Source organism: Mixophyes fleayi, chromosome 4, assembly GCF_038048845.1.
Source record: "Mixophyes fleayi isolate aMixFle1 chromosome 4, aMixFle1.hap1, whole genome shotgun sequence".
Classification (NCBI taxonomy): domain Eukaryota; kingdom Metazoa; phylum Chordata; class Amphibia; order Anura; family Limnodynastidae; genus Mixophyes; species Mixophyes fleayi.
Window position 1 is genome coordinate 26,269,447 of NC_134405.1, and position 13,676 is coordinate 26,283,122.

Sequence of the window (13,676 nt, forward strand, 5' to 3'; positions counted from 1 at the left end):
CTGAACAAGAGAGGGCAGGGGGACTGTAGAGGGGAGGGGTCTGTCGGAGTACTAAAACTTAACTAGTTAGGTGCCAACTCCACAAGCTCCCCTCCACAACCCATGGTAAGCAGTGTCCCCCAGACTGGATGAAAGAGAAATATTAATTTGAAATGAACCATTTAGCACTTGAATCTTTTCCTTCCCTTAGGGTATTGCATTGCCACAGAGAAGCAGATGAAGTCTACTGGCAATGGACACAGGCTATAGCAAGCATAAGAATCTGTGGCACTGAAAGACACGGTGACTGCACAGGAGCAGCTGCTGAAGTCCAATCGTTCCAGCTATTGACCGGCAGCATCACGTCTACAGGAGACTATTTGTCCTGCACCCTTGAAGCGGCAGTCTTCAGAGGTCGCCCCTTGTAAACTACTGCTCCTTAATGTCCTTTACAATGAATCACGCACGCTATTCCTGGCGGATACTGTCTGGAAATGGGTTTCAGCTGTTCAGAATTAATGCACTGCATGTCATCAATCAAAACAAGTCACCTCCAACGAGACCGGGTCTCTGGACAGTGCCGCATGGGTGAGCAAAGGTGTCCAATCCCTCCTAACACTTGATGACGAAGGGCATGGCTGAAGCCAGGGATAGAGGTGGGGGTAAAGCACTCAAGCAATAGAGGCGGGCTTTTAGGGGAATGGGGTGGGAAGCTGTCCCTCCATGTCGTAATTAGAGAATTAAACCTGAGATGACCAAGAGGGTATTATGGTGGGAAGGAAGTTGTAATACAGTAAAAAATTGTGGTTATACAGTCAAATTGTCACTTTAAGTACTAACAGCACGTCACCAATATAAGGTGGAAATCACAAGCGTCTCTCCTTAAAGAACTGTAATATATCTTCCTTATTGTCATAACCACAGACTTATTAAACTGTACTGCAACTATCGTACAACGTAAAGTGTTCTTTATATTGTTACCGACAAGAAATTTTAATGAGCAAGTTATAAAGAAAGGCATGAAAATAATATAAATAAAAGTCTTTCCTCCATTTACCGGATTATTGAGTTAGTGAGGACTATCCCAACTAGTCGGACAGCCCTGTGTTATCATAGCAGCAGGAAACCGTGTGCACTCTACTAAGCATGCTGCGAGACCATTATATAATGGGTTATCTTTACTTATATCAATCACCTCTCTTATTTTCTCCAGCAGCGTCTCCAGTCTCTCCGGCGCTCTTTTTTCGGGGCTTTTTGATCGTTCCGCATTAAACTGACGCTGGCTTGTGTCAAGGTGAAGACTCAGTTCCTTCGCCGCTTTCACTAATCCGGTCATCAGCTTCATCGCTAGAGAAGAAAGAAAACGTAACTGAGGTCCCTCTCGCCAGGTTCATCCACATAATGGGTGTGTCAGTTTCCTGCTTTGTGAAATACAGAGATCAGTAAAAAAGATTTTCGTACTTACCGTAAAAATCTATTTCTTTAAACACAGTTGGGGGACAATGCGGACCATGGGCTATAGAGGGCGCTGTGGAGTCAACGCAAGCTATATAAGTACCTCCCATCTACGCCCCCCACTCTGGCCGGAAATCCTCAGTTTATTTAACTAACCAAGTCGCAAGACAGGGCGAAACTCAACCAACAGAACACACAACGAAGTGTCAGAAACAACAAAAGGGTGGAAGTGCAGTGTACCCCAAATGTGTTTGAGGAAATAGATTTTATGGTAAAATCTTCTTTTCTCAAGCACCAAAAGTTGAGGGACAATGCGGACCATGGGGACGTTCCAAAGCTGCCCCTAAAACGCAGAAAGGCACTCTCACTGTCTGTATCCGTGGCATTCACCGAGTGAACGCCGCTACAACTAATGTAAATGCAGGCAAAAAAATAAAGAACTACAAACTAAGATAACTAAAAAGTGCTCAACTCCGTTGGGTACTGCTGAAAAAAACTGAGGATTTCCGTCTGGAGGAGGTGGGTTTATAGAAGGGAGGTAGCAGGCTCTATATACAATGGTCCGCGGAGTCCCCCATCTGTTAGTCCTAGAGAACAACTGTCTATGATTACTATGTTGTACAAACAGTTAATGCTCCCAGAAATAATACACAGATTGGCTCGATGGTATGTATGCATTTATGTTGTACCTTTTATGTAAGTTGCAATTTTGTAGAGTAATTGAATACTTGTATCTAAAAAGGGCTATAGCTCGGCTAGAGCAAAAAGGTTTAATATAATATATATTCTTTACTCGAATAGTCTGTGTATGAAAATATGTTGAGAGAGTGCAGGTAGGTAGCCCGAGGATGCCCGGTATAATGACAGTAAGTAAATCTGCTGAAATCAAATAAAGGAAAACTTCGGAACAGAATTATGGGCCTTGTGAATCCCTTAATATAATATTGGTATACAGATAATTCCAGTGTTGACAATGCTCTATGAGAGAGCTCTAAACCAAGTCGAACAGGTAAGAATATATTATGGTATTATGTTAAGTATCACTGGTATGAGTGGTAGTATGAGGAGCAGTGAATGCGCTAGTGTAACTGAAGAGTTCTCACCTGCAAAGGTGCCGGTATGGCGGAAGGCTCGCACCTGCGAGTCAGACAGTCCGGCGAGCAGGGAGATGACAGTGTCCATGAGAATATCATCAAACATAACAGTATATTGGCAACTGCTAACCAGGGTTAGCAGAAACTCCCCAAAATTCAGGCGGAATTTCTTCCAGGGCTGAGTACTGAGTGACAGAGGGTAGTCCCTGGAGTCCTGCAGATGGTGATTAGACAAGACATTAAAACAGGTGGAAAAAGAAACACTGGACACTGTGGGGGGGGGGGGGGACTCTCTCCTTTAATACAATCCAGAAAGCCAAAAAAAAAATATTAGTTTTTTTCTGACCTCATCAAAGTCCTCCGTCATTTTCCTGATTATGTCTGCATTCTGCATCGCCGTCATCTCCTGGGTCACCACACCTGGAAAGACGAGGAGAGGTGGGATAAGCTACAAGAAATTTATTACACAAATTTATATCACGTGATTGTAGGCAGGTGGAACGCAGCAAAGCTGTCTATATTTTGGTTCCACAGAGATTCTCCATCATGGGGCACATTAAAAAACACAAATTGCCCTGACTGTTGGCAGGGTTGTGGCCACAGGGGATCAGTGCTACACATCTGGTGGACTTGCCCAGTTATGGCTTTATCAATACTCTATTTGAGGCTCCTGTTGTGAAGGACCCTTGGATATTTCTCCTTTGTTACCCTCCCCCAGACCTTGATAAATTTTCTAAAAAAACCGAACTGCTCACATCCTCACAGCCGCCAAATGCTGTGTGGGACTACAAGACCCAGCTTGCCCCGCTGGATATCTACTGGCAAAGGAACTGTGAACTGTCCCCGATCTCACCTTTACATCCGCATGCTTGGATGAAAAAGTTAATCAGCTCCAGAAGGGCAGGTTCACAATTGTCTTTGTAACTGTCCAACCAATCATCTACGAGTACCTGTATGAATACACGGCACAGCGATATACACATATCGTCACATGTGGAACTGCAGGAGACAACAGTACATGGCAGAAGTGTCAGACGAGCGGCTCCTCACCTGCATGGCACTTTTCCCCAGTTTGATGGCATTAAAGAGGTCCTCGCCGCCCCTCACGTCCCACCTGCCTCTCTTCATGGCCTAAAAGAAAGGTGAATATGGAGCTTGAAGGTAAAAGGTAAAAGTGTAAGGAGGGAAGGTATCTCATGGCAAGCAGAAGGTTGTGGCAAGTTAGTCATTAACCATATAATGAAATAGACAATTGGTTCTGTCTCTCCCACTACAGACAGCGGCATATACTAAAGGTGACCAAGTCTGTCCCTCCCCCTGCAGGGTGACACAGACAGAAGGGAGCTATGAGTCTGTCCCTCCCCCTGCAGGGTGACACAGACAGAAGGGAGCTATGAGTCTGTCCCTCCCCCTGCAGTGTGACACAGACAGAAGGGAGCTATGAGTCTGTCCCTCCCCCTGCAGGGTGACACAGTGACACAGACAGAAGGGAGCTATGAGTCTGTCCCTCTTCCTGCAGGGTGACACAGACAGAAGGGAGCTATGAGTCTCTCCCTCTTCCTGCAGGGTGACACAGACAGAAGGGAGCTATGAGTCTGTCCCTCCCCCTGCAGGGTGACACAGACAGAAGGGAGCTATGAGTCTGTCAATCCCCCTGCAGGGTGACACAGACAGAAGGGAGCTATGAGTCTGTCAATCCCCCTGCAGGGTGACACAGACAGAAGGGAGGTATGAGCCTGTCCCTCCTCCTGCAGGGTGACAAGACAGAAGGGAGCTATGAGACTGTCCCTCCCCCTGCAGGGTGACACAGACAGAAGGGAGCTATGAGTCTGTCCCTCTTCCTGCAGGGTGACACAGACAGAAGGGAGCTATGAGTCTGTCTCTCCCCCTGCAGGGTGACACAGACAATAGGGAGCTATGAGTCTGTCAATCCCCCTGCAGGGTGACACAGACAGAAGGGAGGTATGAGCCTGTCCCTCCTCCTGCAGGGTGACAGGACAGAAGGGAGCTATGAGACTGTCCCTCCTCCTGCAGTGTACACATATATATATATATATATATAGTGTTACACTCCAGAAGAGCTGCTTTGAAATACAGGCCAGCAAACCCGTCAAAAGATTTCCATGCATGCTGGGTTATGAGCACCGATCAATCATCTCTCTGCAATAGCTGGATAGGTATAAATCATAATGTATTATACCTTATGGCAGGGGTGACTTTATTTATTACAGTATACAACCCGATAGTTGCTGGACCAGCTAATGGAAGGTCACAAGTGACACGTACTTTGATCAGTTTCTGGAAAGGTTTGCCAGCTCTCTTGGGTTTTTTCTTCAAAGTATATTCAAAGTCACTTCCGTCATCATCAGAAAACTCTGCGGGACTGTCCGAATCCCTGAAATATATTCAGAAGAATCCACAAGAGTAAAAAAAACAAAAAACAAAAACACTTTCTAAAACTTCACAGAAGAGGCATTTATGGAGAAGTGTGAAGTCCACTAAAGGTTATAATGTTATGTCATTTCTACAGCTAAAGCCTCTGCATGTAAGGCACTGCAGACCTTTTGTGCGCCTTATAAATAAAAGATAATAATAACCTGAATTAGATATTTTTTACAAGCAGAAAAATACTAAATATGTATACCTTTTAGAACGCGATTTGGTATATTTATAGAGGAAATAAGCAGAAGTATTTATTTGTAATAATGGGGGGCCAGCGAGCGTCACAAGAGATTCAGGGGTAGATTTATCAAACCTTACGAAAAGGAAAAGTGGATGTGTTGCCCATAGCAACCAATCAGATTCTAGCTATCAATTATCTAGTACATTCTAGAATGTGTAGGGATCTCCAAAATAGCTGGTCCCCATATAATAGTGGGTTAAACCGAGCAGTTTAGTGCAAGTAGGTGTGAAGGGAACTTGGCCACTTATCAAAACCATAGTTTGCTGGTCCTGATGCAATAGCAGGACCAGCTCGAGTTGTAGTCGAGGGGCTGTGAAATAATGACCTCACCACATAGCAGATAGGGAATAGGGTAATGACATGTCAGAACCTGGCGACAATCTCTTTAGGTGTTCACAGAAACATGCGCTCACAATTTTACCACCAATACATGTTGTATGACATTGAAATGACATTGGTTAGTGTAGTATGCCAAGACGAGCAATAAATATATTCACGTGTGGCTTTCTGGATCTATTCTGGCACTGGGTGTTCCTTCTTTCATGCTCGGCGATTTGGCAGAGAAGCTCCTGGTATTGCATTGAGATGACGATGGGGAGGAGGAAACACTTGCGAGATGAGAAGAGGTCTCCAACGAAGAGCTACGGCTGACACGAGACGACATTTCTGTGCCCGAGGAGCTGTAGGTGACATACCCAAGTTTCTTTCTAATACTGGTTTAGGTTGTAGGTAAAGAGGCGGAGAGCCATGACCTTGGTTGGAGCCAATAACATAACTAGTGTTCAGAGGTAAACAACTATAGGCACAGAAGGCTCATTCAACCAAAAGACCATCTTCAATTTCCCAGTGGTTAAGCATTATTCCCCAAAAAATAAAGGGGAATAAATATACATACAAGCTACAAAAGACATACAGGATATACGGTATACTGTACATACACCATGTACAGGATATAGGTTATATACATGATACATTGCATATAATATATATAGGGTATATAGCGGATCACCCCATCCAACTCCAAAATTCAAGATTTCTCCAGGGCTGCCCCCCTACACTGGAAGGACCTCTCACTCTCCATCCGACTGTCCCCTAATCTGTGCTCCTTCAGCAGGCACTAAAAACTCACCTGTTCCTCAAAGACTAGCAGCCGCCCGCCTAACCCTCCCTCCATGCTCGCTCTCCTCACCTTCCTCTCCCTGTTTGCGCCTGCTCCTACGTCAGCTGTTTGCCCTCACTTTAGGCTATAAGCTCTAATGTCTATACCTATTCTTCTGCTCCAGCCTCACTGTACTAGCTATTCTTGGAGCTTTTGGAGTCTTGGGGGTAAATGTATCAATGACCGGATTCTTCAACTCCGGCGAGATCAGCGTCTTCAGCGCTTAAATTTAAAGCGGCGCTGCCCTGTAAAGGGAAGTTTCCCTTTTCAAATCAGCGCCGCTTTAAATTTAAGCGCTGAAGACGCCGATCTCGCCGGAGTTGAAGAATCCGGTCATTGATACATTTACCCCTTGGTATTATTTGTTTAATGTTCTGTACTGTTTTACCATGTATGGTCTACTGTTTGTAATATGTACGGCACTGTGGAAATCTTGTGGCACCCTATAAATAAAGGATAATCAGTGTTAGCCCCAGAAAAATTTGCCAGTCGGGTGGCATTAAGGAGTAGCCCAGGTGGGAGCAGTGTAGTACTTTACAATAATATTGAAAACTGTTGGAGGATATTGCCCACACCTGCTAGGACTGGTCAGACTGGTGGTCAGTGATCTAACACTCACTGCTGGCTGCAGTGCTCACACAGTGCCTGTTATAATAGAATAAACCATTGTTTCTTCTATTATAATAGGACTCTGTTGGGCTCCAAGAGCTGGGTGGAAAATAAAACCAGCCGGGTGGAGCAACCGGGAAACAGGTGCTGGGGAGATCACTAATAATAATTTAGAGTATATACTACATACAGAATACCGATATAGAGTAATACATGATATAGGGTATATAATATATAGAGGATATAGGGTATATACAGAATATAAGGTATATAGAGGATATATAATATATACAGGGTATAGAGGATGTATAATATATACAGGATATAGGGTATATACAGGATGTATAATATATACAGGATATATATCATAAATACAGGGTAAATACAGAATATATAATATATAGAGGATATAAGATATATAGAGGATATATAATATATACAGGGAAAAGGGCATATGGAGGATATGGCCTTATCTGTTTAGAGTTTGAATGTTCTCCAAGTGTTTGCATGGGTTTCCTCCGAGTGCCTATGGTTAATTGGCTGCTATCAAACTGACCCTAGTCTGTGTGTGTGTGTGTTAGGGAATTTTCACTGTAAGCTACTATGGGGCAGGGACTGATGTGAGTAAGTTCTCTAAACACTGATACGGAATTAGTGGCGCTATATAAATAAATAACTGATGATGATGATACAGGATATATAGAGGAAATACAATATATACAGGGTATAGGTTATATAGAGGATATAGGATACTTACAGGATATAGGTAGAGTATACATAATACATACAGGATATACAGTATTTCTAATATATACAGGGTATATAATATATACAGGCTATATAGAGTATAACACAATATATACAGGATATAGTGTATAGTGAGGATATATAATATATAGTGGATATATAGAGGATTTATAATATATACAGGTTATATAATATATAGAGAACATAGGGTATATAGAGTATACATAATATATACAGGATATAGTGTATAGAGAGGATATATAATATATAGTGGATATATAGAGGTTATATAATATATACAGGGTATAGTGTAGAGGGTATATAGAGGATATATAATATAAACAGGGTAGTGTAGAGGGTATAGAATATATACAGGGTATATATAGGTTATATAATATGTAGAGGGTATATAGAGGATATATAATATATACAGGGTATAGTGTAGAGGGTATATAATATATACAGGGTATATAGAGGATATATAATATATCCAGGGTATAGTGTAGAGGGTATATAATATATACAGGGCATATAGAGGATATATAATATATACAGGGTATATAGGGGTTATATAATATACACAGGGTACAGTGTAGAGGGTATATAATATATACAGGGTATAAAGAGGATATATAATATATACAGGGTATAGTATAGATGATATATAATATATACAGGGTATATAGTGGATATATAATATATACAGGGTATATAGAGGATATATAATATATACAGGGTATATAGAGGTTATATAATATATACAGGGTATACTGTAGAGGGTATATAAGATATACAGGGTATATAGAGGATATATAATATATACAGGATATAGTGTAGAGGGTATATAGAGGGTATATAATACATACAGGGTGTATAGAGGATATATAATACATACATGGTGTATAGAGGATATATAATATATACAGGGTGTATAGAGGGTATATAATATATACAGGGTATCTAATATATACAGGGTGTATAGAGGGTATATAATATATACAGGGTGTATAGAGGGTATATAATCTATACAGAGTGTATAGAGGGTATATAATCTATACAGGGTGTATAGAGGGTATATAATCTATACAGGGTGTATAGAGGGTATATAATCTATACAGGGTGTATAGAGGATATATAATATATACAGGGTATATACAGGATATATAATATATACAGGGTATATACAGGATATATAATATATACAGAGTATATAATATATACAGGGTGTATAGAGGATATATAATATATACAGGGTGTATAGAGGATATATAATATATACAGGGTGTATAGAGGATATATAATATATACAGGGTGTATAGAGGATATATAATATATACAGGATGTATAGAGGATATATAATATATACAGGGTGTATAGAGGATATATAATATATACAGGGTGTATAGAGGATATATAATATATACAGGGTGTATAGAGGATATATAATATATACAGGGTGTATAGAGGATATATAATATATACAGGGTGTATAGAGGATATATGATATATAATATATACAGGGTGTATAGAGGATATATAATATATACAGGGTGTATAGAGGGTATATACAGGATATATAATATATACAGGGTATATAGAGGGTATATAATATATACAGGGTATATAGAGGGTATATAATATATACAGGGTGTATAGAGGATATATAATATATACACGGTGTATAGAGGGTATATAGAGGGTATATAATATATACAGGGTGTATAGAGGATCTATAATATATACAGGGTGTATAGAGGATCTATAATATATACAGGGTGTATAGAGGATCTATAATATATACAGGGTGTATAGATGATATATAATATATACAGGGTATATATAGAGAATATATAATATACATAAGGTATATACAGGACATATAATATATATACAGGGTATATATAGAGAATATATAATATATACAGGGTGTATAGAGGGTATATAATATATACAGGGTATATAGAGGACATATAATATATACCGGGTGTATAGAGGATATATAATATACATGGTATATGCAGGATATATAATATATACAGGGTATAGTGTAGAGGGTATATAATATACACGGTATAGTGTAGAGGGTATATAATATATACAGGGTATATACAGAGGATATATAATATACATAAGGTATATACAGGACATATAATATATATACAGGGTATATATAGAGGATATATAATATATACAGGGTATTTAGAGGACATATAATATATACAGGGTGTATAGAGGCTATAATATATACAGGGTGTATAGAGGACAAATAATATATACAGGGTGTATAGAGGACATATAATATATACAGGGTGTATAGAGGATATAATATAAGCAGGTTACAAGGAATATACAGGACATATAATATATATACAGGGTATATATAGAGGATATATAATATATACAGGGTATATACAGGACATATAATATACACACTATAGCCCCCAGCTCACCGCTGTACACGCGGCAACACCAGATTACCACGCGAGCACGGAGGGCGGAGCCGCTTCCCGCTACGTCCTGACGTCACTAATGACGTCACCACACTGCGCGTTTAGAGGAGCCGGGGAGGAGAAAAAAAAAAGTGTAGGTGTTCCCTAAGGTGAGTAACTGGAGGGAGGGGAGATGTGGGGGGACTGTGAGCTTATTATATATCGGTCACTAGAGGACCCATTGACTTTATATCAGCCCTGTCCCCGCAATTGATTACAGTTACACCAACCTCTGGCATCTCATTGACTGTTTACCAGCCCCAGTGCCCCTCATTGTCCACCAGCCTTATGTTCCCCACATTGATTCTGTACCAGCCACTGTGCTCCTCATTTATCATCCACCAGGCAATGTCATAATCCCTGAACATAAAACAGCCACTGTGACATTAACTAATTTAAGATGAGACACTGGAGACAATTCACTAAGCTGAAAGCATCTCAATTTAATTTAATACATCTAGGCTTCCACCAATGAGCATGGCAGGGATGTATCATGGGTGGTGTGGCTTGTGCAGTCCACTGGTGACCGGGGGGGGGGGTTCAAGGTGCTGAGGTTGAAGAACAGGGGGGAATTACTTTGTGGTTTACCAATATATGGTACATGTCACAATCTGCCTCCTGCAGCTCCTGTTTGCCAGAAGCTATGTTGGACTTTCTGGATATATATAACCTGCAGTGCCACCAAAAGGGCCACTGTGGAGCATGAACTGTTTCCCTTCCTGCTGAGCTAAGTTCGTTTTTCTCAGGATGATTTACACCTGCTGCTACTCCTTAAAGACCGCATCACCCAGCAGTCTGGGCCAGATCATCAGGTCACTCAACCCAGTGGCGGATCCGGGGGGGGGGGGGGGGGGCGATCAAGGCAATCGTCCCCCCTAAGAGGGGCTTACTGCCGGCGGCTGCACACTATGTGCAGGTCCGTTTGGCAATGACAGGCAGGGAAAGTGTGCTGCCCAGCACACTCCCCCTACCGGTCACTGCCGAGCGGAGCTGCACATAGTGTGCAGCAGCCTCAGAAATCAGAAAGGGCGGGGCTTAAATCCCCCCCCCCCCTAAATCGCCCAGGGTACAACAATTCTCTAGATCCACCCCTGACTCAACCTGATAGGAAGCATTCTCCTTTGAATCCTGTTCCTGGTTATACTTACCTGTGTACTTGTCTTTGTGTGCTTTGCTGTTCAATCCAGTACCGCAGACTCAGCTTCATCTACCCTGTTCCTGAGTTATACACCTATGTGGATCTCGGTGCTTTTGCTCTCTGCAGCTCATTGCTTTTCAGTGTAACCTGTTCAGCTTACTTCCACCTTTCTCTGCTGTCTGCTCTCAAGTATTTCAGCATTACCAGGCTATTCATCTCACCACCTTTCCTGAGGTATCCAAACCTGCAGGCTACTTGTCTCGCCACCTTTCTAGAGGTATCTAACCCTGCAATCCGCAGGCTACTCGTCTCACCACCTTTCTAGAGGTATCTAACCCTGCAATCCGCTGGCTACTCATCTCACCATTGCTTTACAGTGTTGCCTATTCCGCTGCTAAGATCTGTGGTTATATTACTGCCTTACTAGTTATTGCATCCTGAACCTATATTACCTGTGTCTCTAATAAAACCACTCTGTTCACCTACTTTCTCTTTTTTGTGGTCTTACCTTGGAAACCCTGACAGTACATAAATATAGAACACACAATCAGTAATTCTATCCAATTGTACAAAATATATTGGTAATATATTCAAAAGGCAGTGATGTCTTTTATTAGCAATTTTAGTCTCTGCGAAGTGTGAGGGACATTTATAAGCTGTTGCATTGGTTTTGGGACTGATGGTGGAAATTTCTATTTAATGGGAATGTTATTAATTTAATGTTGGGACTGTTCGAGGGGAAGGTGGCTTGTTTTTTTAAACATGAGTGCTATTAATTTAATGTCTGGTTTGAATAAGGGTTGATAGGCATATTTATTAAATACGAATACTCTTAAGTAAATCATGGGGCTGATAAGGCCTGTTTATTAAGCGAAAAAGCTACTGATTTTGTCTGGTTGTTTGGGCGAAGCTTTCCAGGTGGTGAACAATAACCATCTCTTTTCCAAATAGGACCCCAACATTCCAGTATCCGGCCAAGCAGCAACAGAGCTCAGGACACCAGCAGCACCATGTCGTCCAAGCTGCAAGAACAGATAGGAGAGGGCAGCACATCCACCACACACACACACTCACACTATATTCTTTATATACTGGCTATATGCCCTATAATACACAGGTACAATGCACACATGCTGTGACAGTACATAGTCAGCGGGTGAGGATGCTGGATACAGATAAACACATGGCCTGGGCCGTACCTCTTCTGGGATCTACCATTTGATGTGCGGGAAAATGACTCCACATCCACCACTGAGGTCCCACCTATGAGGTTCTGAATCAGCCAGTAGGGAACTAGCTGTGTGCGGTGACCTGATGACACCATCTTGGTTGTGGCACCATCTTATGTAGTGGAGGTTATAGAGTAATCTGGAGTCTCCGGTGTGGTGATACCAAACTAGGGTCCCCCTTTTTATAGCCAGTGGGTGTAGTTAACGAACAGACTGTACGACTCAGCATTCCAGAACCAACTAGCCAAATAGAATGTTGTGTCTTACTAATGGCGTCACTTCACTCGCCAAATATAGGGATGTATTGTACATATACACATACATGCCTACTCTCCCGGAGTGTGTGGAAGACGCTCGATTTTTTTTTTTTTTGGGCAGTTTTCCCGCAACCCCGGGAGAGCAGGCATTCTTCTCAGAGCCTTCTCTCTTCCTATTAAACTGACTGAGGCCTCGATGACGAGACTTGCTGCAGATTGTGTGATTTTGTCTCCGTCCCACACAGCGCAATGCCGGGTTCGCAAAATTGTACCTCTTGGGCAAAGTCAGAATAAATTGATTTGTGACGCCACACTCCCTCTGCACTTGTCACCTGATCTCCCATATGGCACGTATGCATATATTTATGTCACGTGTCTATAAATATAAATATATATATATATATATATATATATATATATATATATATATATATATATACACAAGTTAACCCGTGCATGATACTCATGCATTCTAGTCAAATCAAGATACTTAAGGTCTTAAAAAGGTTCTTGTCATGCATTTGGGCCTAGCCCAGGCCTCCTCAGGGGAAGATCGTTACTTCCCGACGCAAGCGCCTTTTTTAATGTGTGTTCATGAGGTAAAATTACCTCACGAAAATGAGTTTGACACCTCAACTCGTAAATTTAGCCTTTACTACCCCTCCCACGGGGGGAAGGGGGGATGATGGAAGTTAACTGACTTGACTATTCTAATTTTTTGTCAAATAATGTCAGTATACCAAATTTCAGGTCAATTGGATGAGCCCTTTCTGAGAAAATAGTTTTTACCACACTCACACACACACACACTAACGCACGCCTCTACACCTGTGTGTT

The 13,676-nt window shown here is 41.6% G+C and overlaps 1 protein-coding gene across 2 annotated transcripts in view; it reads right to left on the reverse strand.

Moving 5' to 3' along the window:
• The window catches only part of STAG3 (STAG3 cohesin complex component), a 61,557-nt gene extending 51,276 nt beyond the window's left edge, over positions 1–10,281 (reverse strand). The window contains exons 1-8 of one of the 2 annotated variants that reach the window (XM_075206487.1): positions 10,177–10,281; positions 5,709–5,891; positions 4,815–4,923; positions 3,579–3,659; positions 3,382–3,478; positions 2,875–2,948; positions 2,538–2,742; positions 1,175–1,326 (exon numbers count right to left, since the gene is read on the reverse strand). In XM_075206487.1, the coding sequence (XP_075062588.1) occupies positions 1,175–1,326; positions 2,538–2,742; positions 2,875–2,948; positions 3,382–3,478; positions 3,579–3,659; positions 4,815–4,923; positions 5,709–5,875 (885 nt within the window). In that variant the 5' untranslated portion in view covers positions 5,876–5,891; positions 10,177–10,281. Of the gene's footprint in view, positions 1–1,174; positions 1,327–2,537; positions 2,743–2,874; positions 2,949–3,381; positions 3,479–3,578; positions 3,660–4,814; positions 4,924–5,708; positions 5,892–10,155 lie in introns of both variants that reach the window. The other variant, XM_075206488.1, reaches the window with a different exon arrangement.
• Between the last annotated feature and the right edge of the window lie 3,395 nt (positions 10,282–13,676).